The sequence below is a fragment of the Diabrotica virgifera genome, chromosome 1 (genome assembly GCF_917563875.1).
Source record: "Diabrotica virgifera virgifera chromosome 1, PGI_DIABVI_V3a".
NCBI classification, from domain to species: Eukaryota; Metazoa; Arthropoda; class Insecta; order Coleoptera; family Chrysomelidae; genus Diabrotica; species Diabrotica virgifera.
Genome location: NC_065443.1, coordinates 167,999,719 through 168,027,109, shown reverse-complemented (window position 1 = coordinate 168,027,109; position 27,391 = coordinate 167,999,719). Strand labels below are relative to the sequence as shown.

The following is a 27,391-nucleotide window of genomic DNA, read 5'->3' as shown; positions in this document are numbered from 1 at the left end:
TTGTTTCCTTGCAGCAGGTGTCTAGAAATTCTATAAAATCTCATGCCATAAAGAGCTGTAAAGGAATTTGTACAATACAGCCCCAGTAAGGTTTGACCCCTTCAAAGAATAACAACGTAACTCTAGGTATTAGTGGACTAGTGGAATTAAATTTGTTTTCCGAAAAAAAAAGAGAATTAAATTTATTGTTGGAACATTTCATTTGCATTTAGTTTAGAGAATACTGTGGTATTCAATTATTTGATGATTTATCCATAATTATTGAACTACTGTTCAATGTTAAAGTTGAACTACTGCTAGCTTGAATTCAAGTTAGCAGAATATGCGATAACTTTTAAAAAAGAGCAATACATTTTTTCTTGGAACATTAAATTTGCATTTAATTCAGAGAATACTCTGGTCTTCTTCTTTACGTGCCATATCCACGACGGAAGTATGTTGTTTCCAATATTTCCATTCCTTTGTTGACTCTTCCCATGGCTTCGTTATTTGTTACATGCTCGGTCCATGATGTCTTCAGGATTCTTCTTGACACCCACAGTTCAAATGCTTCCAAATTTTTAGTAGTCGACGCGTTAAGTGTCCATGCTTCTATCCCGTAAAGCAGAGTCGAGAAAATATAACACATTGCCAGCCTAACCAGGCTATACAGTAATGAGCGTGCTAATATCCGGAAAAATAGCGCAAAAGATGGAAACATATTAAATGGTGAGATAAAAAGAAATAAAACTAGTAGAATTGTTATATTTAGCGATAGTAACATATAAATTGACATTATGTTGATTGTTTCCCACCTTTATACGTATCAGAGGAGTATGTCAACTAAAATTGTCACTGTGACAGTGGCATTTCTCAAATTCGTCCTATACGTCTAAAGGTGGGAAACAATTAATATAATGTCAATCTATAAGTTACTATCGCTTAATTTAACACCTCCACTAGGTTCATTTCTTTTTATCTCACAACTTAATATGTTTTCCATCTTTTGCGTTATTTTGCCGGTTATTAGTGCGCTCATCACTGTATACAGGGTATCCAGAAACTCTCCCGACAAGCGAAGACTGGAGATTCTTCGAAGATGGCGTATGGAATTAGTTTTTCTTAAATATCTCTAGAACACTACTATTTACAAAAACGATAACTTTTCTCTACCCACAAAAGAAGACAGGAGATTCCTCAGATAATTTTAAGACAATTTAACCCAATTCACCTAGTCAGAAAATGCTTCCTAAGGGAGCTACAGCTCTTTGAAAATGGCGTCCTTTAATTAGTTTTCCTTAAATAACTCCAGAACGCTTTTATTGACAAAAATAAAAATTGGTACACATATTTATCTTCCAGAGATAAATCCATTCCATGCATTATGAATTTCTAGTACCGGTCATAGGCGTCCGTTTTGGGTGGGCAATAGATATTTTATCGCATATTTTTTTTATCTTTAATTTTGGAGCATGTTTGACTCTGGATTATTAAATTGTGAGATATTCTACAACTAAAAGGTACACTAGATTTAAGTCGATAGAATACACCGTTTTCTAGAAAAATCGATTTAAATTTTTTTCTTTTTTGAATTTCCAAAAAAAATAAAAAAAAATATTTAGAAGTCCGAAAACTGGTATGTTTATTTATATTTAAGAGATAAATCAATTTCATTAAGGGGATGGGTACGTATTTTCGGCTGCAATGCTATTCAAATGGGGATTCATTTTTTTCGAATCCTGAGAAAACTAGTAATTATTTTTGAAAAATTTTAAACACAGAATGAAAGATTACAGTCTTACCGAGGGCCGAAATTCCCTGAAAACTTCTATAATGTTTATTTTAATAAGTTACAGGGGTGACAAACTAAGAGAAAATGTGGTGTGGTTATTAGTTCCAATTATCTCGTTGAAAAGAAACCTTTTATTTATTCTAAGGGATTTTCGGCCCTCGATAATAATTTAGTCTTTCATTTGTCAAATTTTTGTCCTAGTGTTCTGCTAGCTTGATTATCAAATTAGCAGAACATGCGATAACTTTTAAAGAAGAAGAGCAATAAATTTTTTCTTGGAACATTAAATTAGCATTTAATTCAGAGAATACTTTGGCATTCAATTATAAATGATTTATCAAATTTTTGACCTAGTGTTCTGCTAGCTTGAGTCTCAAGTTAGCAGAACATGTGATAACTTTTAAAGAAGAAGAGCAATAAATTTTTTCTTGGAACATTAAATTAGCATTTAATTCAGAGGATACTTTGGCATTCAATTATAAATGATTTATCAAATTTTTGACCTAGTGTTCTGCTAGCTTGAGTTTCAAGTTAACAGAACATGCGATAACTTTTAAAGAAGAAGAGCAATAAATTTTTTCTTGGAACATTAAATTAGAATTTAATTCCAAGAATACTTTGGCATTAAATTATAAATGATTTATCAAATTTTTGACCTAGTGTTCTGCTAGCTTGAGTCTCAAGTTAGCAGAACATGCGATAACTTTTAAAGAAGAAGAGCAATAAATTTTTTCTTGGAACATTAAATTAGCATTAAATTAACACTTAATTATGGTATAAGAATAACTGTGTTCTGCTGACTTTGTTCTGCTAGCTTGAGTCTCAAGTTAGCAGAACATGCGATAACTTTTAAAGAAGAAGAGCAATAAATTTTTTCTTGGAACATTAAATTAGCATTAAATTAACACCTAATTATGGTATAAGAATAACTGTTCTGCTGACTTTGTTCTGCTAACTTGAGTCTCGAGTTAGCAGAACATGCGATAACTTTTAAAGAAGAAGAGCAATAAATTTTTTCTTGGAACATTAAATTAGCATTAAATTAACACTTAATTATGGTATAAGAATAACTGTGTTCTGCTAACTTGAGTCTCAAGTTAGCAGAACATGCGATAACTTTTAAAGAAGAAGAGCAATACATTTTTTCTTGGAACATTAAATTAGCATTAAATTAACACTTAATTATGGTATAAGAATAACTGTGTTCTGCTGACTTTGTTCTGCTAACTTGAGTCTCAAGTTAGCAGAACATGCGATTACTTTTAAAGAAGAAGAGCAATAAATTTTTTCTTGGAACATTAAATTAGCATTAAATTAACACCTAATTATGGTATAAGAATAACTGTGTTCTGCTAACTTGAGTCTCAAGTTAGCAGAACATGCGATAACTTTTAAAGAAGAAGAGCAATAAATTTTTTCTTGGAACATTAAATTAGCATTAAATTAACACTTAATTATGGTATAAGAATAACTGTGTTCTGCTGACTTTGTTCTGCTAACTTGAGTCTCAAGTTAGCAGAACATGCGATAACTTTTAAAGAAGAAGAGCAATAAATTTTTTCTTGGAACATTAAATTAGCATTAAATTAACACTTAATTATGGTATAAGAATAACTGTGTTCTGCTGACATTGTTCTGCTAACTTGAGGGACGTAAATTATTCTCGGAAACAATATACTGAGACAAGCGGAAGTTACAATAGCCGAAGACGGAATAATTTTATCTAAAAAAAGATTAGATACTTTTATAAGGAGGATTACAGTAATTAGCGAGACGACAGTCAATCATGATTTTCAGCTGAACCATACAGAAGATAAAAAAATAAAGACGGATATAGAGGGAGTAGTCAAAAGTTACGAACCCGACAAGACAAAGACGACGGAAACATACGAGGACTTCTTTATAAAAAACAATATTCCTTTTAAATACGAAGACGGCAAGGAAGTGTTAGTCACTCCGAAAAGAATGCAAACAGAAGTAATTAGAAGCTTACACGAGGTAGGACATTTTGCTGTAACAAAAACTAAGATTTGATTCGAAGAGGATGTTACATTCCAAATCTTAGAGAAAAAATCGAGCACTGCAGAGGGAATAGGGATGTTCACTCATTTTTAAATATAGTTAAATTCAATAGATTCCAAGGCATATAAAAACGTAACAATCATAAAACTGTTTAAAAATGTATATTTTTTAAGATAAATGAGTTCATAATGTTGATTTTCTTAGAGGCTAGAAAAACGGTACCCTGCAGCGAGGCTACGGTCTGTGACGTCAGCAGTCGTAACTTCTTTGATCGACGACTAGTGTTGTATACTTATTTACTCAGTGTATTTGAATGTGCGCAGTTTTTTACGTATTTAATTATTAAAAATAAAGCCAAATAAGTGGTGTTTTGTTCCTGGGTGTGTAAATACATCAAAAAACAGTTCTGACAAGATTTTTATTACCGTTCCAGCCAATTTAAAACAGAAAAAGAAATGGTTTGTTGCAGCTAGAACTTAAAATAACTAACTTAAAAAACTAACTTGATAAAATAAACAGAAGTTTTCCAGAGACTTTCGGCCCTTGGTAATAATGTAATTGTTCTTTCTGCATTTACATTTTTCAAAAATACTTATTAGTTTTCACAGGATTCGAAAAAATTACCCCCTTAAAGAGTAAATGAAAAAGTTTCGGGACCTCAAATTTGTATTCCTTAAACTGGGATATTCCTAAAAACGGGATTCTAATAATACATACAGTAAAAGTAAACCTTGAAATAACTACATGTCGATGTAGGTATGACTTTATATTATATTAAAATCATTAATAATTTAGTGAAAAGATTGGTTGAAATGAAAATGTATAATACCCAAGTTCAAAAATATTTTTTACCTTGGAAAAGTTGTCAACTCGAAATACGAAACAACCGAAATAAGATCTAGAGTTGAAAAGGACATAGCAACATTTAACAACATGCATGAGAAATATTTTCACCCATTGCGACATAATATCTCTCCCACTAAAAATGCGGCTGCTAAAATGTTATTATTTCCGGTCTTGCTATATGGCGCAGAGGCCTGGACAATATTGAAAACATTAATGAAAAAGCTAGAGGCATTCGAGATGTGGGTGTACCCACGTATCCTCAAAATATCCTGGGCGACCCACACCAACGTACAGGTATTGCGTCGAATGGGAAAACAAAAAGAAATCTCTTTTACAATTAAGAAACGAAATCTTAAATATTTCGGTCATATCATGATGCATGATAAATATCGTATACTCCAACTGATAACGCAAGGTAAAATAGAGAGCAAACGCGGATCCGGAAGAAAAGACACTCATGACTTAAAAACTTACGCCAATGATTTGGACAAAAATCGATCGAGTTATTCAGAAACGCCTCAAATGAAATTAAAATTGCCATGATGATAGCCAACGTCCACAACGGACAAGGCACATGAAGAAGAATAAAAATATTTTTAATACACCTAACCAAGGTAAAGTAATAACCAGCCAATGTATGTATACAATTAATATGCATGCGTACAATGCATGCATACAACTTTCTCTATTTTTTTTTTTCGTGGAGTATTAGCATTTATTTTTTTAGCTTAAAGAAGACATGGAAAATTATATGGAATATACACTCAGTAAAGCTGTGGTAGATTTATTTTTTTACAAGATGCCAATAAATCATACACCATTGTTACATCTACACTACAGTCGGTAGTTTATACGAATCGGCTTTCTGAAAACCTTCTTCCATTTTATTTGTTTATTTTTGTAAAACCCAAAATATGTCCTTACAAACAGTCTATCCACTTTAAACTAAACAAATTCACTATAAAACTCCACTTTAACTCTGATAAAACAAGAAGAGAACAAAATAAAATGACCTGAAACGTCAAACAGGTAAACAGTAACACTATGAGAATGGCGCGCGCTTGGGGTATGCAACTAGTGACGTCAGGCCAATAGAGAAGCGTTCTTGAAATTTAAAATAATGCTAGATTTCTAATAAAGATTTTTTATAGAAAGGCTTTTTCAATTTTGTTGAAATTTTGGACAATTATTCCTAGGGTGTTTCTTAATCGTTTTACATGTTTGAAATGACTTTTTAATTTTTTGTGAACATCCCTATTGCGTTAAATGTATACTTGGAAGCAAAAAAAAAGTTATAGAATGCGTGAAGAGACATCAAAAGGATTTCGGAAATCCGCTCCGTATAATATCTGACAGAGGTACCGCATTTACGGCGAAGGAATTCGAAGACTATTGCGAACACTGAAGTATAAAGTCGACGCCGTTTGAAGTACTGTTCGGAACGAAGATGAAGAACAAAGAAGATCTGAGGATGAAGGAGATCATAGAACAGGAGAAAATTAAACAATTTTATGAAGATAGAGAGATGCTGAGAAACAAGAGTCGACGTCAGTTAGTCAAAATTCAAGAGGAAAATAGACGCAGATATGATCTACGAAGAAAAAGGCCGAGGATGTATAAAAAAGGGGACTTAGTGGCCATCAAGAGAACACAGTTTGGTGGAGGACTCAAACTGCTGAAGAAATATTTTGGACCGTACGTGGTAGTACAAGTGAATCCAAATGACAGGTACGAGGTAAAGAAATCTGGATACCATGATGGACCTCAGAGCACTTCAACGTGTGCAGAGTACATGAAGCCGTGGATAGATAACTACATGGAATCCGAGTCGGATTCCGAACAGGATGGCCGAATGTAGGATTGTAAATAGTTTACCTTATATTTTAAATTCCCCTGTATATAATTTTTCTTAATTATTGGTACGAGAACGGGATAAGGATCTCACACATATGGATGTTGGCCCAGATGTGCAGATCGAATTGGGGATTACGGCGACGGTAGCGGAGTACTTTTAACTTTAGATTGAACCAAATTTTATTACTAATAGGGATCGAAATTTATTGCAGTAGAATTTTAATAGTTTCGGATTTTAAGCATGGAGAGGGGAAGACAGAAGACTGTTTTGGTTAGAGCGGGCAGTCGATTCTAACACCATAAACGCGACGGACCTGTTCTTAGGGATAATACTTAGACGGGTATTATATTGATTAGACGCAAATTATTCTATAAATACATTTCCCTTTTGTAAGAATACGAACACGTAAGATTTTGGTCGCAAATTACACAAGCAGTTTTACATTTCGTTAATTTAATAGTAACAATAATTTAGTCATCTATTTTATTAATTAAAACTGTTAAACATCAAACGGATTTTTTGTTACGATTGTCTTTAAGGAAAACCTACATACCTATATGCCAAAAAATCATAATTTAAAATTCGACTTGTTTCGGGATTTATTTCCAAAATCACTCATTCACGAAATAATTTATTTATTCCAATTGGCTTTTACACACTATACTATTCATCATGAACTCAAAAATTTCCGGATTAATCTTTTACCAATTTCACTATATCAAAACTTTTAAAATTTTATGACCTATTGATCTACATATTATATTATTTTTGGTAAAAAAATTAAACGTCAAAATAAATAAAACATATTCATATCGATAAAAATGAATACTTCTCTTAAATTTTTGTTTTGTAAAAATGTTTGCTTATATTTTTATGGTAGTGTTGATTAAAAAGTTGTAACCATAATAATACTCACACAGCATTGCATGGTGCGTTTCCGGTTAAATAACTGTCATGAGTTTCGGGCGATATTGAGAAAATAACCGTGTGGTCCTTTTTCTCCTCTTTTTTAACAGTTATTTCATCACCATCCGGATCCACCCTGTAATAAGTAACTTACAAAAAAATCCACATAGCGTACATCTTATATATTCATTTTCAGTTGACTTTTTTACAAGCCAAACTACAAACTGTAAGAGGTTTTTAATTTTTTTTCTAACTCTTTTTATACATAATATTTACTTGTAGTCCATTTACTCACGGTTTTTGCTCCAAATTTTAAATAACCGCTTGGATTCACACGAAAGGCATAAACATAGCTAACATGTCAAAGAAAAAAAGTCATATTGTGCCGATGAGTGCTTTTGTCCTGGGGTGAGTTTCACCACTTCTAGGGGGCGAAAAAAATATACGTTGAAAACAAGTCCGGAAATGGATAAACTGACTAATTATAAACAAATTTTGTTCTACAGAGTTTTTTCACAAGTCAATAATCTTTGGGATATTTGAGAGTGAATATGTTAATTTTTCAACAAAAAAAACACGTTTTAGACGGTTTTTCGCAAATACCTCAAAAAGTTAGTATTTTATCGAAAAATCATTCTTAGCAAAGTTATAGCTTATAAAAAAAAAATGAAAAAAAATGGTATAGGTATATGTGAGGTCTGTACAGTAGAAGCAGAGTTGTAGCTAATGAAGAATACGCTCTTATTCGTCAAGTTCCAAATCAAATATTTCAACGTGAGATAACCAAAAAATTAGGCACTTTTCTGGGGAAAAAACATCACAACTTTTTTAAAGTATTTATTTTTGTTTTTTAAAAAAGTTTCTAGCATCAAAAGTAAGCAAGTTACGCTCAAAATAAAATTGGTTCCTTTTTTTTGGTTAAACATATCGTGAAAATCACTCCCTAATTAGCTCAAATGAAATTAATCGTTACCGCTCCACAAGTTACTTTACTTATGTATTGTTTAATATAATATGATCTGTAAGTTTCATGGGTCCAAAGTTCATCACTAATTTAAAAATCGATGGAAACATTTTTCTTTTTGCTGATGATACCAGTATCACTTGGAGCAACTTAACTATTGCAACTCTTCATGAAACTATAACTTCGGATCTACTGACGATAAAGATCTGGCCTGACTCTAATTTACTGACTATCCACTAACGTGGATAAGACAGTAGCATTATCCTATAAAAGAGCTCTTTAACCTTTGCCTCTTAATAACAGCCAGATCAGTATCGTTGACAGCAACATCAAATGGTCCCTTCATATTGATTCTTTAAGTAAGAAACTCGCCTCAGCTTGATATGCAATAAGATCTATTTCTAGGGAAATCTATTTAGCAACTTCTAAAATATTATATTTTTCGATGTTCGAGTCTCATCTTCTTTTTTGGGATTCTAGTTTCTAGTACAGCTGCTCAATCTGATGTTATTTTTAAATTGCAAAAAAGAGCAATAATATATCTGTTTGGCCTCAGAAGAACTACATATTGCAGAAGTTACTTCAGAGATCACGGAATTTTAACACTTCCATCTTTATATATTCTAGAAACGGTTTGTTTAATTCGTAAACACCTTCATGTCTTTCCAGCAAGGCCTAATCATCTCTACTCCACCAGAAATTCAACCTATGATATTTATTTACCGATCCCGTTCACTGAGTTAGTAAAGAAATCTATATTATATTCGGCAAAAAAACTATACAACCATCCCCCATTACAACTTAAACCTGCAACATCTTTCCCAAAGTTCCGTAAAATGACAAAAGCCTATCTATCTAAAAGACCATAATATTATTCAATAGAAGAATTTCTTAATGAATAACTAAGAAAATTGGGTTTTATATGCAGAAGCTTAAACTTATTAGTTCCTAATGTTGTATTTTATTTGTTGTATGTTCAATTTGCAATTTATATAAATTTTGCAATATATTGTTTTTGTTTTTCTTTAATACTCTTCTTCTTCTTCTTCTTCTTCTTCTTCTTCTTCTTCTTCTTCTTCTTCTTCTTCTTCTTCTTCTTCTTCTTCTTCTTCTTCTTCTTCTTCTTCTTCTTCTTCTTCTTCTTCAAGTGCCGTCTCCTAATCGGAGGTTGGATATCATCATCACTATCTTTACTCTATCCACCGCTGCTCTAAAGAGTTCTATAGAACTGCATCTAAACCAGTCCCTTAAATTCTTTAACCATGACACTCTCCTTCTTCCTATACTCCTTCCGCCTCTTATCTTTCCCTGTATTATCAATCTTAGCATTTCATATCGCGGTCCCCTCATTACGTGTCCCAGATATTGTAACTTTCTTATTTTTATTGTGTTTATTATTTCGCATTCTTTACCCATTTCTCGCAGTACTTCCGTGTTCGTTTTCCTCTGTGTCCATGCTATTCTAAGCATTCTTCTGTAACACCACATTTCAAATGACTGTAGCTTATTTATGTGTTCTTGCTTTAATGTCCAGCTTTCAAGTCCATATTGTAGTATCGAGAACACGTAGCATCTCAAAGCTCTTGCTCTCAGTTCTAAGCTAAGGTCTTTGTTGCAGAGAACTGTTTTCATTTTTACAAACGCATTTCTTGCTATTTCTATCCTGGTCCTTATTTCTGTTGTTTGATCATTTTTCTCTGAAATCCAGGTTCCTAGGTATTTGTATTTATCAACCCTTTCTATCGGTACATTTCCCAAATGTATGCTTGTTTGTATGTTTGTTTTCTTAGTTATTATCTTGTATTTGGTCTTTTTTATATTCATTTTTAGTCCATATTCTTTACAGAAATTGTTTGTTTTGTTCAGTAGTAGTTGGAGTTGTTCAGCAGAGCTTGCTATAATCACGGTGTCATCTGCATATCTTATGTTGTTAATAGATCTTCCGTTAATTATTATTCCTTCACTTTGAGATAGCAATGCTTCTTCAAAAATGGCTTCACTATATGCATTAAAGAGTAATGGAGACATAATACATCCCTGCCGAACTCCTCTCCTGATTTCAATTTCTGGACTGGGTTCGTTATCTATTACAATTTGTGCTCTTTGATTCCAGTAAAGGTTTGTTATTATTCGTAAGTCCCTTTTGTCTATGTTTTTTGTCTTTAGAATTTGGACTAATTTTTCATGTCTTACTTTGTCAAAAGACTTCTCAAAATCAACGTAACAAACATGCACATCCACATTCATGTCCATGCATCTTTGAGCTAACACATTAAAAGCAAATAACGCCTCTCTGGTTCCTAGTCCGTTTCTGAACCCAAACTGACTATCATCTATTCCTTCTTCTAGTTTTTTGTTTATACGACCATGTATTATTTTCAAGAATAATTTGAGAATGTGACTTATTAATGATATTGTTCTGTATTCACTGCAATCTTTAGCGTTTGTATTTTTAGGGATAGCACAAAAGGTTGAGAGTAACCATTGTTTTGGTATGTTTCCTGTTTTGTACACTGTGTTAAACAAGTCTACGATAATGTCTAAGGTTTCATCATTTATACATTTTAAGCTTTCTACTGGGATTTGGTCTGGACCTACTGCTTTACCATTTTTGCTGTTTTTTAATGCCGATTTAATTTCTTCTTTTAATATCTTCAAAACCGTATCATCTTCTACTTCGACTTCCATCTGCTCTGTTCTATTGTCTTTGAACAATTCATTTATGTATTCTGTCCATCTCTTTAATTTTTCTTATTACTCTTATATACTGTATATTGACGATTTATCTAATTATAGTAAATTGTATTTGTTACTGTTATTTTTTGACTGCATGTAAGCTTTGTCCATAAAATTGTAAAATTTTCAGTGACAATAAAGCATATTTCTATTTTGTTCTATACAGTTCTCTGTTTGAAAAAATTTGGTTGTAAAGTAAATTTTTTTTATTTTAAAAAAGGCTTCTTTTTTCAAAATAACTTAAAAATTATTAGTGATAGGTACCAAAAATCTTAGAGATTTTTGGAATATTTTGGATTTTTGTTTTTCTGGAAGACAAAAATTGGTATCATAGAAAAGGTGTGGCTGTTCAAAATTGGCATACACTCGTGACCAGTGACTCGTTCAAGCCCTTTAAAAAATAAGCACTTTGAACAGATGGAACTTGTAACTTGTGAAGCGGTAACGATTAATTTTATTTGGGCTGTTAATTAGGGGATGATTTTCACGATTTTTTACCAACAGAAAAGGACTAATTTTATTTTCAGCATAACCTGCTTACTTTTGTTGCTAGAAAATTAAAAAAAAAAAAACAAGAATAAAGCTTTTTATAAACACTTTAAAAATGTTGTTATGCATTATTCCAGAAAAGTGCTCAATTTTTTGGTTATTTCACGTTGTAATATTCGATTTGTAACTTGACGAAAAAGAACCTATTTTTCATTAGTTACAACTCATACATAAAGTCGAGTTGCTAATCTGAGACAAAACTGTCTACTGACATTGGTAATTTTTTTAGGAAGTTAGGTTGCTAGACGTGACTGGACATTACTAAACAACCAAACATACCTGCTCATAGCCGGGCGGAGGTAAATTCCTCACCAACCAGTAAAAACATATAATCCGACAGGTATTTTCCTCACCAAATTTAAGGGTTCCTATTAATCCGGTAGGTATTTTCCTCACCAACTCACTCAGATAATAAAATAAAAATATAGATGTAATTTAAGAATGATTATTATGAAAGCATCCAAAATCCGAATAAAAGACATTAAATTCCTTACATTATTATAATAGTTTATTTATAATATAGATAATAAATATGCAAAATGTATAAATTATTATTTAATATTTACTATTATACTAAGAGACACACTTTACAAAATCCATTTCATTTGATTAGACTGATATTAATAAATTTTCTACATTTATTTTTCAATTTCAGTTTAACTTCTTTATCTTTGATGGGTTTTGCAATATGCCAACTTTAAATTTTAACATACGTATATATCTGAAATTCTTTAATTAATTCTAAGAAGATATAATAATATATGGATGGATGCGTATTATAAAACGATGAATTATAATACGAAGAAAAAGATTCGCAAGCATTCGCAGTACGAATAACAGAAGAATTTGCCTCTGCCCACAAATATGGGGAGAATATGGTATTTTCGTCTATATAAGTTTCAACTGAATAATCAACATATCTATCTAAAATTTCATTTTCTGGTTTGCATGACATTAAATCAAACAAAAAACAATCTGATACGTCTTCTGGTTTTATATTATATGTAAGGCCAAAAGTCTGTTTGAGCCACTTACCTACTTCAGAATCATCTGTATACTCTGATGTTAAATCAAGAGAATGAATTTTTCTATACCAAGCTTGGTGTAGGTGAAATCTACAACCATGTATTTCAGTGTTCGGACACATTTGAATGATTGCATTATGTATAATGTATAGCCTTTTCAAAATCTACAAAAATTTTACTAGGATTAAACTCAATTTTGAAAGCTTTAAACATTTCTGATTTTAATAAATAAAAAAATTGTTGTAAGTTTCTGTTTTTTTGTTTGGCAGTAAACAGTATAATAAAGAAATTAATTTAGCCCAAGACTAGTGAATAACTGCAAATAATATGTGGTACAGTAAGAAATGTGCCATACATACGAGAGGGGCAAAATTATGGAATAAATTCATTTTCTCTAAAATGGACGATTTTGGAGAAAAATGCCGAAACAGGTCGATTTTTACTTTTAAATTACAATTGTTTGGCCTATATTTTATACTAGTGACTAGTCGTGTGGTAGCTCATTTGAAAGGGTGTTTAATTCTCTATTCAGTAATACATATAAACATTAACATAATTATTTGTACAGGGTGGCCAAAAAATAATTCTTGGATTAAATTAATTGACGCAAAAAGAAGAATGTATTTAATTTATTTGACTCAAAATACATTATAATACTGCCAGAGAATAGAAAAAAATGTTTATTTGGCAAATAAACATTGCTTTTCGCTTAAATTAAATGTTCGAATTGCCAAGAGGCACGTGAGAGGTTGTTTGAGATTTAATTTAAGTGAAAATTTCTACTTTCTACTCTGACAACAGTACAATGCATTTTGAGTTAAATAAGTTACATAATTACATTCTTCTTGCTGCGTCAATTAATTTAATTAAAAAATTATTTTTTTAGTTACCCTGTATAAATATAAATAATGATGTTAATGTTTATATTATTGAATAGAGAATTATTTTACCTTTCAAATGAGCTACCAAACGTGACTAGTATGAAATATATATGCCACAAAATTTTAATTTAAAAATAAAAATCGACCTGTTTCGGAATTTTATTCCAAAATCGTCCATTTTAGAGAAAATGAATTTATTCTATAATTTTTACCCTCTCTGTATAAAATTCAATGTGGCTAAAAGTCTTATATTTGTTTCACAACTAAATACAATTATCTTACTTTTGACACAGTTTATAAAGAGAAAATTTTCCCCCTTCATCATTTTTCATCGAGGCATTATTATTCGTCGATAAATATATACAGTGATGAGCGCGCTAATAACCGGCAAAATAGCTTAAAAGATGGAAAACATAATCCATTGCGAAACAAAAAGAAATGAAACTAGTGGAGGTGGAAATTATCGTTATAAACGTCTAAAATAACATTAAATTACATAGTTTCCCACCTTTAGACGTCTGTGACAGGAGTATTTTATAAAAGTCTACTGTCACATTGACAGTTGTCAGGAGTATGACAACTGTCAATGTGACAGTAGACTTTTATAAAATACTCCTGTCACAGACGTCTAAAGGTGGGAAACTATGTAATGTAATGTTAATTAATACGTTTATGACGATAATTCCCACCTCCACTAGTTTAATCTCTTTTTGTTTCGCAATGTATTATGTTTTCCATCTTTTGAGCTATTTTGCCGGTTATTAGCGTGCTCATCATTGTATATTTTCTTATGTAACTGACATCAATCGTAGTAATTGTTTCAGGCAAATTAGCTGCAAACTCTTAGCGTATAATTTTTGCTGGTTTTTCCAATTTACACCAATAGTAAACAATTTCGCACTACAAGTTGTTTTATTACATCTCCAGAACACTTCTTCACTTTTTAAAACTTTCATTTTATAAAAAATAAAATTTTCAAATACCAGTAAAGAATTACCGCGATTACTTTCTATTAAACATGCTATTTTTGTAAAAATTCCAATTTTGACTAAAATAAAGTACTATATTTAATTAATTATTATTATAGGTACCTACTGTAATTTTGTAGTAGATACATAATTTCCTTGAATGCCTTTTAGTAAAATCTACCTGAAAGAACCGTTTCGGTTTTGGTGAGGAAAATACCTGTGGGATTATGACATACCCTTCCAAACGCGGGCAAACAATAATTATTTACCCGCCGTCATAGCCAATATTATAATAGTAAACAGACATAAATAACATAAACCTTATGCCAATCAATAATTATTTATTTGCACCATTAGGATGTATTAATAACAAATGAGAAAATTATTTATTGTACAAAATAGAAATATTTGTATAAATAAATTCCACAAAATTTTATGAGTTTAGTATACACTCATACACTCCCACTACTTCCAATAATTCTTATTTTTTTAATGAAAGATTACGTTGATTTGAGCAGTTAATAGTGTGAGGTAGGAATTTTTGTTGTATGTTTCCTATTCCGAATGTGTCAAAATGAATCTCGGCTGAGCGAATTCAGTATACCTCATTTTTTTACTTTGTATTTTTTTTTAAGTTGTATTTATTTATGTATTTATTTACTTTGTATTTTAAGTTGTATTTTTGCTAAGAATGTTTATTTTTTCGATAATAAAATATACTTAATTTTTGAGTAATTTACGAAAAACCGTGTAAAATAGTTATTTATGAAACAGTTCGCGAAGTATACTTTTTGCGAACGCACGCGGTGTATAGAGTTTAGAGCACGAGCGACAGCGGATCGAGTGCTATATATCGCGTAAGTTCGCAAAAAGTACTTCACGCACAATTTAATATAATATTTTATCTACGATAAACAAATAAAAAAACTGTAACTCTTCGTCACTGAAATTCATTTCTATTTTACAATTTTTAGAACTTTGACATTTAAAAATTCTAACTTCTTTTAAACCACAAAACTGTCAAAACTTTTGTTGTAATTTATTGCTCATTCATCACCATGGCAACGCGAAAGTTAAGGATATTTGATTATATGAAAGTGTGCCAAAAAAGTGCGAAAAAGTGAATCCCATGTAAAATACATTGTTACTTCACGCACACTTTAAACCCTTCACGCACTGCTATCTATAATGACAGTTTTCACAAACTAAAAACTTATACATAATATGACAATATAGAGTAGACAAACGACAAGTGTATGCCAAATTTCATGCCAATCCAAGCAGTTCTTGAAAATCTGTAGGTTTTGCAATATGTTACCGTGAGTGAATGGACTATTTAGCTTTTTTTGAACTTCATAACTCAAATCAAGCACTCAACGCATCCACTAGCGAAAATCAACAGTCAAGGAAGGAATCATGTTCAGGAACTGAAATAAAAGTTCATGGTTCAATTATTCATGGTTCAAGTTGTGCCCAGATGTTTGCAAATGGAAAGAGAAGCAGCCATATAATAAAAATTAGAATAGATGGTTTACGTATACCGTGTTAAAAACGGAATAAAATAATTGTTCTCTACATATGGTATAAGTACACTAAATAAGATTAATATGGAGATGGTATAATGATTTCACAGAGAAAAAAATCAAAATACTCTGAAGGGGGTAAAAAAGATGCTTTATTTGTGTTACCAGTCCTGCCATAATTACATATATTGCGACCAGTTACAAGAATCATGTGTTTTATTGATCATGGTAAAATATCTGCCTGTATCAAACATAGTCCGCTGTTGAATATTCTTGAAATAAAAGGCTACACTCTCAAGATCTACTTCTCCATCTTTATTTGCATCACACAAGACTTGAGATCTTGCAGTGTTGGTGATGCTCGGTCATGGTGACTAATTATATGAGTAATATCGTATGGAAGATAAGGACGGGTTGTTCTCTCGGCATGCGTGCCGAGCATCCTCAAATAAAGCATCCTCAGACATCCGAACTTTTCTGTAATCGCAATATCAATATAACGCTCCGGATAAGAATGCTTCGTTGTTATATTTTCTCCACCCTTTTGTATGGGGTTAAGGCATGGGCACTAAAATAATCCAACATTAAAAACCTGGAAGCATTCGAAATGTGGTGTTATAGACGTATTCTGAAAATATCATGGACAGATCGTAAAACAAACGCACAAGTGCTCGAACAACTAGGAAAACAATGCGAAGTTTTAAATTCCATAAAAATCAGGAAGTTGGAATACTTGGGGCACATCATGAGAGGTGAAAAATACGAACTATTAAGGAATATAATGCAGGGCAAAATCAAAGGCAGAAGAAGCGTAGGAAGACGTAAAATCTCGTGGCTACGCAATCTCCGTGAATGGTTTGGATGCAGCTCAATTGAACTATTCTGGCGCGTAACCAACAAAATTATAATTGCCAGAATGATTTTCAATCTCCGATAGGAGCGGAACTTTAAGAAGAAGTCATCCGGAAACTAAGGAACTGGATCCAGTTATAGACCATATTTTACCGAAGATGAAGTGGAACTATTATAAAGTACTTAATAAAACTGTCAACAATATCGGCCAGGTTCAAAGAAGGTCCTGTGCGGCAGTGGCGGCTCGTGGCTTTAGGGACAGGGTCGGCAAGGTTTTTGTCTCCTCAGATAGGTATACCATCTAATTAAAAGGCTTCAATCATCATAGAAGATTTTTGGTTTTTGCTTTTTTTTATTATTTTTTTTCACATAGATTTAGAACCTAAACATGTTTATAAACTAACTTTAGTCTATGTTGTTTGGACGTAGCAAAATGGGTTATAACATCGTCGTAAAATTTATTAATGTGTTAAAAAGATTTTAATAGTTTTTTTCTATTGACATTTGAGACATTCTTTTTTGTTTCATGGTGTTTCGACAATACGTTTTGACACTTTTGAGACAAGAGAAATCCCGTTCATTTAAGGCAAAAGTTGGTAGGAATGAGAGAATTCATGATAATAATTTACTATTTCGGGAACAGTTTGTTGCAATGAATTGCAGTATACGTTATGAGCTCGTAAGTAGAGGGGATAATTAAAAATTCGCGAGCGCCGGTAGTGACAAGTCAAATTTGACATAAATGTCAAAGTGATTAATTTAAAACATTGAAATTAAAAACATTAATAGGAAATAATATTAGTTGGTCAAAGCTGTGGTGTTTATTTTTACTTTAAATATACTTACGTTTTAAATTATTTAAGTATTATACTGAATTTAAGTTTTTTTAATATTTCGTAATACATATGTAATTATAAATTAATCTAAGCACCATCTACACGATAATTTGGAAAGTATCCGAAGTAAGAAATTAATATTTCATTAATAGAACGATAAAATGATTAGCAAAATCTTTAAAAAATCGATTACAATTTACTTACTTTTTTGCGTTGTAAATATTAAGCGATAACAATTAAATAATAAATTTAAAAATTTCCGGTGAAAGTTGCATTAGTAATCCGCTAGGAACGACACCAGCGAAGGTCAGAGCGTATATAAAATTATACATATTTTGTAACTTATCCCATCTTCCGAAAATATTTGGATCAGCATATACAACGTTTAATTAATTTCTTTAGTTGTTTATTTGATTAAAGAATGATGCATAGTTTTAATACACTTGTCTAATATATATTTTAAAAATTCTTTGGCGTAACTTTTAAATTTTTGCAAATCTTCAAAACTTTGCAAATCTTCAAAATTTGAAAAAATAAGTATCTATTTGCACAAGTAATAATAGTATCAAAAATTTCAAAATATACTTGTTTTTCGAGATCTGTGTCATACTTTTGTATTTTTTGGGGGTGTTCGGAAATATCAAGCGAATCCAAAACGTCACTGCGTATATATTGAAAATTACTATCTCTGAGATTTTTTACCAGCTTTGTTATTCTATTTTTGGAATAAATAATGTCAGTTGACTGATTTTGAACAACATTGAATATCACATCAGTTTGGGTAAACACTTTCTTAAAAATATGTAAAACAATATTAAAAGAATAATTATTTAGTAAAGTTTTCAAACCGATTGCTTCACGGATCGAGATATTATCACTTGCAAAATTGTCGCCTTTATTAATAAAATAAAATTAAAAACTTCCAAAAGCTGTTTACGAAAATATGCTACAGTGAAAACTAACCGAGATTTAAAATTCCAAAAGCTACTTTATTTCATAATTAATTTCATCCCGAGCGCACTATTAGCTGGGTACGTGGCTTGCCTGCTGCTGGTGTCTGCCCATCACCGATCGGCAGATTGGTATCTGCCGGACTCTGCCATTCAAATACGAGTGAAATTGTGGTATATATATATATATATATATATATATATATATATATATATATATATATATATATATATATATATATATATATATATATATATATATATATATATATAAAAGAAGACAATGAGTCTTTGCTGACAGTAAATGTACAGTTTTTGGTTATTGGGTTATGCAGCAATTGATAAGTGTACTCTTTTAAGTCTTTATTCCGAGCTTTCGTTCATGATTATGAACATCGTCAGGGTGCTACAATTATATTATATATGTGAAACAATATGAAAATATGTATATAAAATTATATGTACTTACAACTTATTGAGGATATTTCAAATAGGTGGTCATTAAAATGAGAATTGTACTTATTAAAATGGTCATGTAATGTTTCGATAAAACAAAATTATTCAAATAAAAATTTTATAATTTAGTTCAACTTCAAAATCGACGAAATATAAAATGACACTTGGACATTTATGACATGGCATTATTTGAAATATCTAACAAAAATTTTTTTAAAGATGATCAATTTAGTAAACGACCAATAGGGTCAATGATAATTAAGAAAGTATTTTTTAAATTTTATAAATTACTGTTGAAATTATAAATTAAGGTAAAATTTAAAAAAATTAGTAAGATTTTTTGATCAAGTTTAATTAGAAGTTTTAAATTATTTATATAAAAGTAATTTATAAAGTTGTTGACAAAAATTAATTTATACAAAAGTAATTTATAATGTTGTTGACAAGTCAGAGTATCTAGAAGAGGAGTTAGGAGATAACTCACGATTATCTAAAAATAGTAGATAAGAAAACATTTCATTTAGGTGGCCTATATCAGTACGATGATTCATCGAAATATCATAGTCGTTTACTAAATTGATCATCTTTAAAAATTTTTGTTAGATATTTCAAATAATGCCATGTCATAAATGTCCAAGTGTCATTTTATATTTCGTCGATTTTGAAGTTGAACTAAATTATAAAATTTTTATTTGAATAATTTTGTTTTATCGAAACATTATATGACCATTTTAATAAGTACAATTCTCATTTTAATGACCACCTATTTGAAATATCCTCAATAAGTTGTAAGTACATATAATTTTATATACATATTTTCATATTGTTTCACATATATAATATAATTGTAGCACCCTGACGATGTTCATAATCATGAACGAAAGCTCGGAATAAAGACTTAAAAGAGTACACTTATCAATTGCTGCATAACCCAATAACCAAAAACTGTATATATATATATATATATATATATATATATATATATATATATATATATATATATATATATATATTGTTATATTTCTATTTGATATGAAAATTAAATTTTGATAATTATAAACAAAATTCACTTTAATATAAAATATTTTTAATTTTCTCAACCTCGGGCATATAAATTTAGAACAACCTGTATACAATAAATTGTTATATTTAATTTTAAGAAGTGATTAGAATAAGCGTACGAAACTCGGAACAATGTGCTTAGATAAACAAAGTGAATGACGCGTACCATTATCGTTCTTCTCGGAAGGTCGATCATTAGCCTATGCTAAATAAAACTCAGTGAAATAGATGATAGTTCATTATCGTTTTTCGCGGAAGGTTTCGATCATTAGCCTATGCTAAATAAGACTCATTTGAAAGAGAGAATAGGTCATTAAAATTTGTAAATAGTTAGAAAGTATTTTAGAATGGGAATTAAATATTTTCTTTTGAAATCCATTAAGCATATTTAGAAAGATTAAAAATTGGTTTTGAGGAATATTACGAATGAGAGTTGGTGGTGGAAGATTGATTTGTGAATCTGGAAGGGATATTTAGAAAGTAGGGGAATGGATGAGAAAGTGAGATCAGAATGTTTTGAGCTGTCGAGAAGTGAAGTCGAGTGGTAGACGGTAGTGTACGGAGAGTGAGAAAGCCGGTATAGTTCCGTGAGTGTGGAGTATCTATCGTGGAACGAGAAGTAGGCCAGGTCGAGAGTAAAAGAACCTCCTTGAGCCCAGAGTGTCCCGGTAGCTGATAGCAGTTTCGAAAAGGGTAGAACACAGCATCACGACAAAAGCAGGAACGAGAGCTATTCGAGCTAGTTTTTCAAAGGAGAACATCACTGGAAGCCAGGACGAGGTTTGATCGCAGCCAAGGATAGCAGGAAAGGGTCTTGTGTGAGGACATTTTCAGTTCACCAGGAAAAGGTCAGTCTCATTTGTTTGGACATGAATGTATGGGTTTTTCGTATTAAATTCCACATAAAAAATTGAATAACATAATCAATAATATCAGAAAAGCTTCATCAAACTTAAATAGAGTTGTTCCTAATAACTCCTAATAGTTAAATGTTAATAAAAACTTTCAATTGAAAACCAAAAGGAAATAAGATTCCCATTTGTAAATGTTATGTTTAAGAATAATAAGAAATAGCAAATATTAAGCATTGATTGCCTTTTAAATAAAATAAAAAATATTTTGATTATAACTGTGACCCATATGTGTATTTTTTTTACTCTTTTCTTTTCTATCCCGATTAGGAACCATTAAGAAATATTTAGAAGCCACGGAAGTAAGTAATTAATTTATAATTCGCCCTGAGATTGAAAACATATTGATATGTGATCTGGTTAATTAATTGGATTAGTATTAATACATTGATTAAATTAAGTAACATATAAGAATATTATCTCATATCAATAATCAAGATCACATCAACTGTCGTCCAACGTGGAAAGCATTGTAAAGTATTTCTAGTGGCAAATTTGAAGGATAGAAAGAGTAAAGCCGGTATTTGAAAATTTATATGCCTGTGGTAAAAAGTGAGATACTTACATTTGATAACATAAAATTTTAGATCTCTTTAGGTACAAATTTTACATAACTGATTTAATATTTTATTTTACGATATTTACATTTGATATATTTATTGACAATTTATAATATTTGGGTGAGAAAAAGTCGTCTTGGTAACATACTAGTAAAATTTCATATTTGGCGGGGACAGTACTTCTTGAAAACAAATGTCTGTGACAAGAAGCCAAAGCAAAGACAACAAAAAACAAAAAGAACATTCAAATCAAGAGAATAATTCAGACCAAGAAGATATTTTAGACAAGACAATCATGGCATCAGAACAGCAAGAATTATCAGGAATAGATAAATTATTACAAATGATGCAACTCCAGTCACAAAGAATGGAACAGAAAATGGATGAAACACAACAAAAACTGGATGACAATCAAAGAGAAACAAAACAAACAATGGAGAAAAATCAGGAAGAAACATCAAAGAAAATGGATAAAGTGGATCAAAAAATGGAGGAAACACAACGAAAAATGGATGAAACACAACAAAAATTGGATCAAAAAATGGATGAAACAAAAAGAATAATGCAAGAAAATCAGAAGGAAACAAAACAAGCCATAGAAGAGAACAACAAGAAAATGGAGGAACGCATAGAAAAGTATGAAATGAAAATTCAAGATAAAATAAAGGAGTTAACGAATGGCCAGAAAAAGGAACTAGAAAATTTGGAAAATAAGTTGGAAAATGCTATTCAAGTAGACAGAGAAGAAGTGGAAAAAAGAATCACAGAAATAGAAAAACAAGTCACCGAAAACCGGACGCAACAAAATGTCGGAGAAAGAAGAGAAATGGTGATACATAGCACAGATGACGTGAAGATAAGGTTTGGCGGGGATGTAAGAAGATTACACCCAGTGCCGTTCATAAATAGCCTGAAAAAGAAAATACAACACATCGGAAATTTCGATACAGCAAAAGAAACTATCAGAAACCATCTCAAATATGAAGCAAGCCTATGGTTCGATAGTAAAGAAGAAGAATTCGGCAATTGGCAACAATTTGAACAAAAATTTTTGAATTATTTCTGGGGAAAGGTCCAACAATTGGAAATTAACAAGGAATTGCAAAATGGGAAATACAATGATAGGATGGGTGTATCAGAAAGGACATATGCTTTGCAAATTTACAATAATGCAAAACATTTACAATATAATTACTCATCGGAACAATTAGTCGAACTGATTGCAAGACATTTCGAGGAAACGCTGGAAGACCATATCACATTGCAAAATTACAAAGACATAGATAGTTTATGCCAATTCCTACAAATAAGAGAATCACGTCTAAGAGAAAGAAAATCAAGAAGATCGCGAGAAGATTACAGGCCCCGAGAAACACAAGATTACAGAGATAGAAATCAAAATAGGAGGGACTATACAAGACGAGATTTTAATCCCAGAAGGGAAAACGAAAATAGAGACAACGGAAGAGGAAATTATGAACAAAGAAATAGGCAATGGAATGAGGACAGAAATCGAGAATACCAGAATAGAAACACCACACGCTCAAATCAAGAAAACAGAAATAATGGTAGACAAAATGAACAGGTATATCGAGAAAACCGAAACAGATCCGACAGACCAAGAGAAAATAGAAGAGAAGTAAATAATACCCAGACAGATGAATATGACGGAGAGAGACATTATGACGAAAATATAAACAACGATGAGCAACCGGCGTCTTTTCACGACGGCGCTCACTAAAAACCAAAAAGCAAACAGGAATCTTTTGTCACCCCAAGGAGTTTATTAAATTGGCAGGAAACAACGAAAAGAAAAATGGAATTAATTTAAAATTTGTGGATGGATTTATCAACGAGAAACCAATTAAAATTATGATAGACACTGGATCTGAAATAACATTGGTCAACAGAAAACTAATAGAAGAAGTTAACTTAACAAATTTAATTTATAAAATACCTAGGGTAAATTTAGTGGGCGCAAACAAACGGACATTGGCAACTATAAATGAAGGCATACGAGTAATGGTACGACTGGGCAAGAATATGTATGCACTACAATGTGTAATAATGCCAAACATGTCACATGACATGATAGTAGGAGTGGACGAATTGGCAGAAAAACATGTAGTGATAGATTTTAAAAATAATACGATGAAACTAACAGAAGAAAAAGAAAAAGAACAGGACAAGGAACATGAGAAACAAAATACGGATGAATCAGGTAAAGAACAAACAGTGGAAATGAATTTGGCAGCGAAGCAAGGACAAAGAAGAAAAAGGAGAAAAGGTCAGAAAAAGATAAAAGAAAATGAAACCTGTGGCTCCTCAAAAGAAGAGTTGAGCCCAGAAGAAGAAAATTTGAGAGTATCAGAAACAAAGGAAACCTGGGATTCCTCAAAAGAAGAGACGGGCTCAGGAGAAGAAGAAATAAAGCTAAAAAATGAAAGTGAAAAGAATATGATTGAAACAGTGGTATTTGAAGAGGAGGTATATGCAAACGAGGATGCAGAATGCACGGTAAACTTGTGTGAAGAATCTGAGAAAAAAGACAGAAAATTGATATGTGGAGAAGGGAAAAAAAAAGAATTGCGGTTGATGTTAAGAAACTACGAAAATTTGATCAATGAGGAAAACAGAGTGGCTAAAAAGTACGAACATTCATTTGAGGTGAAAAACTTGGGAAATTTTCGATCAAAGACTTACCCGATTCCATACAAGTATCGACAAGAGGTGAAAGAAGAAATAAATAAAATGTTGGAAGATCAAATCATCGAAAGATGTGATTCACCGTATGTTAACCCGATTGTGATAGTAAAGAAAAGCAGTGGAGAATTGAGATTATGTTTAGATGCCAGGAATATCAACCAGCACACAGTATCACAATATGAATCACCTCTAAACATCGAGGCCATTTTTGGAAGAATCACCGGGTCACACATATTTTCGAAAATTGACTTAAAACACAGTTTTTGGTTGATACCGTTAGCTGAAAAGTGTAGAAACTACACCGCTTTTTCTATTGATGGTATTGTCTACCGGTTTAAGGTAGTGCCGTTTGGATTGCAGAGTGCTTGTGCTGCACTCGTCCGAGCTCTACATACCATTTTGAATCGCCACGAAGATTTCATAGTTCATTATATCGATGATTTATTAATTTTTTCACAAGATACTCAGAGTCATCTGAAACACATAGAAATAATTCTGGAAGAATTGGACACAGCGGGATTGAAATTAAACATTGAAAAATGTCAATTTTTTCAAAAAGAAGTCATTTATTTGGATTTTCAATTGGACACCAAAACAGTAAGATTATCCGAAGACAGAGTCAAGCTCATAGATGAATACCCAAGACCAACGAATTTGAAAACATTGAGAGGTTTTCTTGGCACGATTAATTATTTTAAAAAACTGATTCCCGATTTGAGCCAAAAGGAAATCCGTCTGATAAAGTTGCTTAAAAAAGGAATAAAATGGAATTGGAAAGAAGAACAGGAGGAAGCTTTCGAAACATTAAAACGAGAATTCGCAAAAGGAACGAAAATATACCACCCCATTTACAATTTACCTTTTATACTCCGAACTGATGCGTCCATACAAAAATTTGCAGGAGTTCTGTCTCAAATACAAAACGACCAAGAAGTGCCGATATGTTTTATATCTCGAGTGACTAAAACACATGAGAGAAAATATAGTGTTACAGAATTGGAGTTTGCCAGTGTACTATATTGCGTAAACAAATTGAGGTTTTACTTATTGGGAGCAAAATTCACAATCGAAACAGACCATGCAGCTTTAGTACATATCATGAAGAATAGATTAGTAAATAATAGAATACATAGAGGCATTCTATTATTACAGGAGTATGATTTTGAGTTCCGATATATAAAAGGAAAAGACAACATAATAGCCGACGCTCTAACACGGGATGAGGACACCGGAAAAAAGGAAACAATTACTCTACAGGTGGGACTAAATAGATTAATACAAGAAGAAGGGATATATTCGTTAAATGAGATAAGGACAAACCAAGAAGACCTAGAGGAAAGAGAGAAAAGAAGAGCGGAAATAGAAAATGACATATATTTTAAGAGAATAGACGGAAAGGAACTATATTTAGTGACACAGACATTGGCCGAAAAGATAATAAAGAAATTACATGAGGACAATGGGCATATCGGTAGCAGAAAAGTTTGGCTCGTTTTTAGGGAAAATTACATCAGCCGACAGGATTACCGCATTGCAAAGGAAATTACCCAGAAGTGCGATGTATGTCAAAAATATAAGAGTCGGAATTTCAAAAACGAAAATGTTGCCAAAAATATTGAAGCCCGAAACAAACTAGACATTGTAGCAATAGATATGTTAAGCGATCTAATTATGACCACTAAAAGGAACAAACATATTCTGGTAATGGTGGATGTGTTTTCAAAATACGTAAAATTATATAGTTGCCGCACCACAAAGGGGGAGGAAATATTAAGAAAAATCGACAATTTTATAGCCATAGTAGGAACACCAAAAAAGATTCTACTGGACAATGCAACGTATTTCCGAAATGATCGTTTCAAGGGACAACTTCGAGAACGAGGAATAGAGACAAATTTTGTCAGCATCAGGCATCCACAGAGTAATCCTTCGGAACGATTCATACAGGAAGTGACGAAATTTCTTCGCATTGCAACAGATGGTCAACATCGCCACTGGGACAGGAAAATGGCGGAAATAGAAAGGTATCTAAATACAATTCCGAGCACAGTAACAAAAAAGACCCCAGAATACATCATGAAGGGTGTACTGCCGATAAGGCCATGGGAAGACCAAGAGCCAAAAGAATATCAACAGGTGATTGAAACCGTACAGAGAAGATTACGGCGAAGCAACGAAAAATATATCCAAAGACAGGAACAAAATAGAAAAAGAAGACCAGTGACTTTCCAAAAGGGTGAAAAAGTACTCGTGAGGGCATTACGAGTATCAAATCTTCCTGGGGGCATTTGCGCAAAGTTGATGCCTGTTTTCGAAGGCCCGTACATAGTGAATAATGAAAATGGGATAAATAGTTATGAGTTGAGGCACAGGAACTCGGAAAAGATCCGAGGAATTTATAATATTCACGATGTATACAAATATCACGAATAAAAGACAGAATTACATGAAGTAGATAGTAAGTTAGGATATAAGACGTAGATTAAAGTAAGGAAATATACAGGGAGTTGGTTTTGCCTCGAGAAAATTTATTTAAAAATGCAGATAAATTTTATCGAATACAAGGCGGGGATTTGTTATATTTCTATTTGATATGAAAATTAAATTTTGATAATTATAAACAAAATTCACTTTAATATAAAATATTTTTAATTTTCTCAACCTCGGGCATATAAATTTAGAACAACCTGTATACAACAAATTGTTATATTTAATTTTAAGAAGTGATTAGAATAAGCGTACGAAACTCGGAACAATGTGCTTAGATAAACAAAGTGAATGACGCGTACCATTATCGTTCTTCTCGGAAGGTCGATCATTAGCCTATGCTAAATAAAACTCAGTGAAATAGATGATAGTTCATTATCGTTTTTCGCGGAAGGTTTCGATCATTAGCCTATGCTAAATAAGACTCATTTGAAAGAGAGAATAGGTCATTAAAATTTGTAAATAGTTAGAAAGTATTTTAGAATGGGAATTAAATATTTTCTTTTGAAATCCATTAAGCATATT

At 31.7% G+C, this 27,391-nt stretch overlaps 1 protein-coding gene across 6 annotated transcripts in view; it reads right to left on the bottom strand.

Moving 5' to 3' along the window:
• Window positions 1–27,391, bottom strand: part of LOC114341526 (RB1-inducible coiled-coil protein 1) — a 604,353-nt gene that overhangs the window by 244,485 nt on the left and 332,477 nt on the right. For 5 of the 6 annotated variants that reach the window (XM_050641726.1, XM_050641728.1, XM_050641731.1 and 2 more), the window contains exon 4: window positions 7,411–7,536. The exons of the other annotated variant lie outside the window; for it this stretch is intronic. In XM_050641726.1, coding sequence (XP_050497683.1) covers window positions 7,411–7,536 — 126 coding nt within the window. The remainder of the gene's footprint in view (window positions 1–7,410; window positions 7,537–27,391) is intronic. 6 annotated transcript variants of the gene reach the window in all.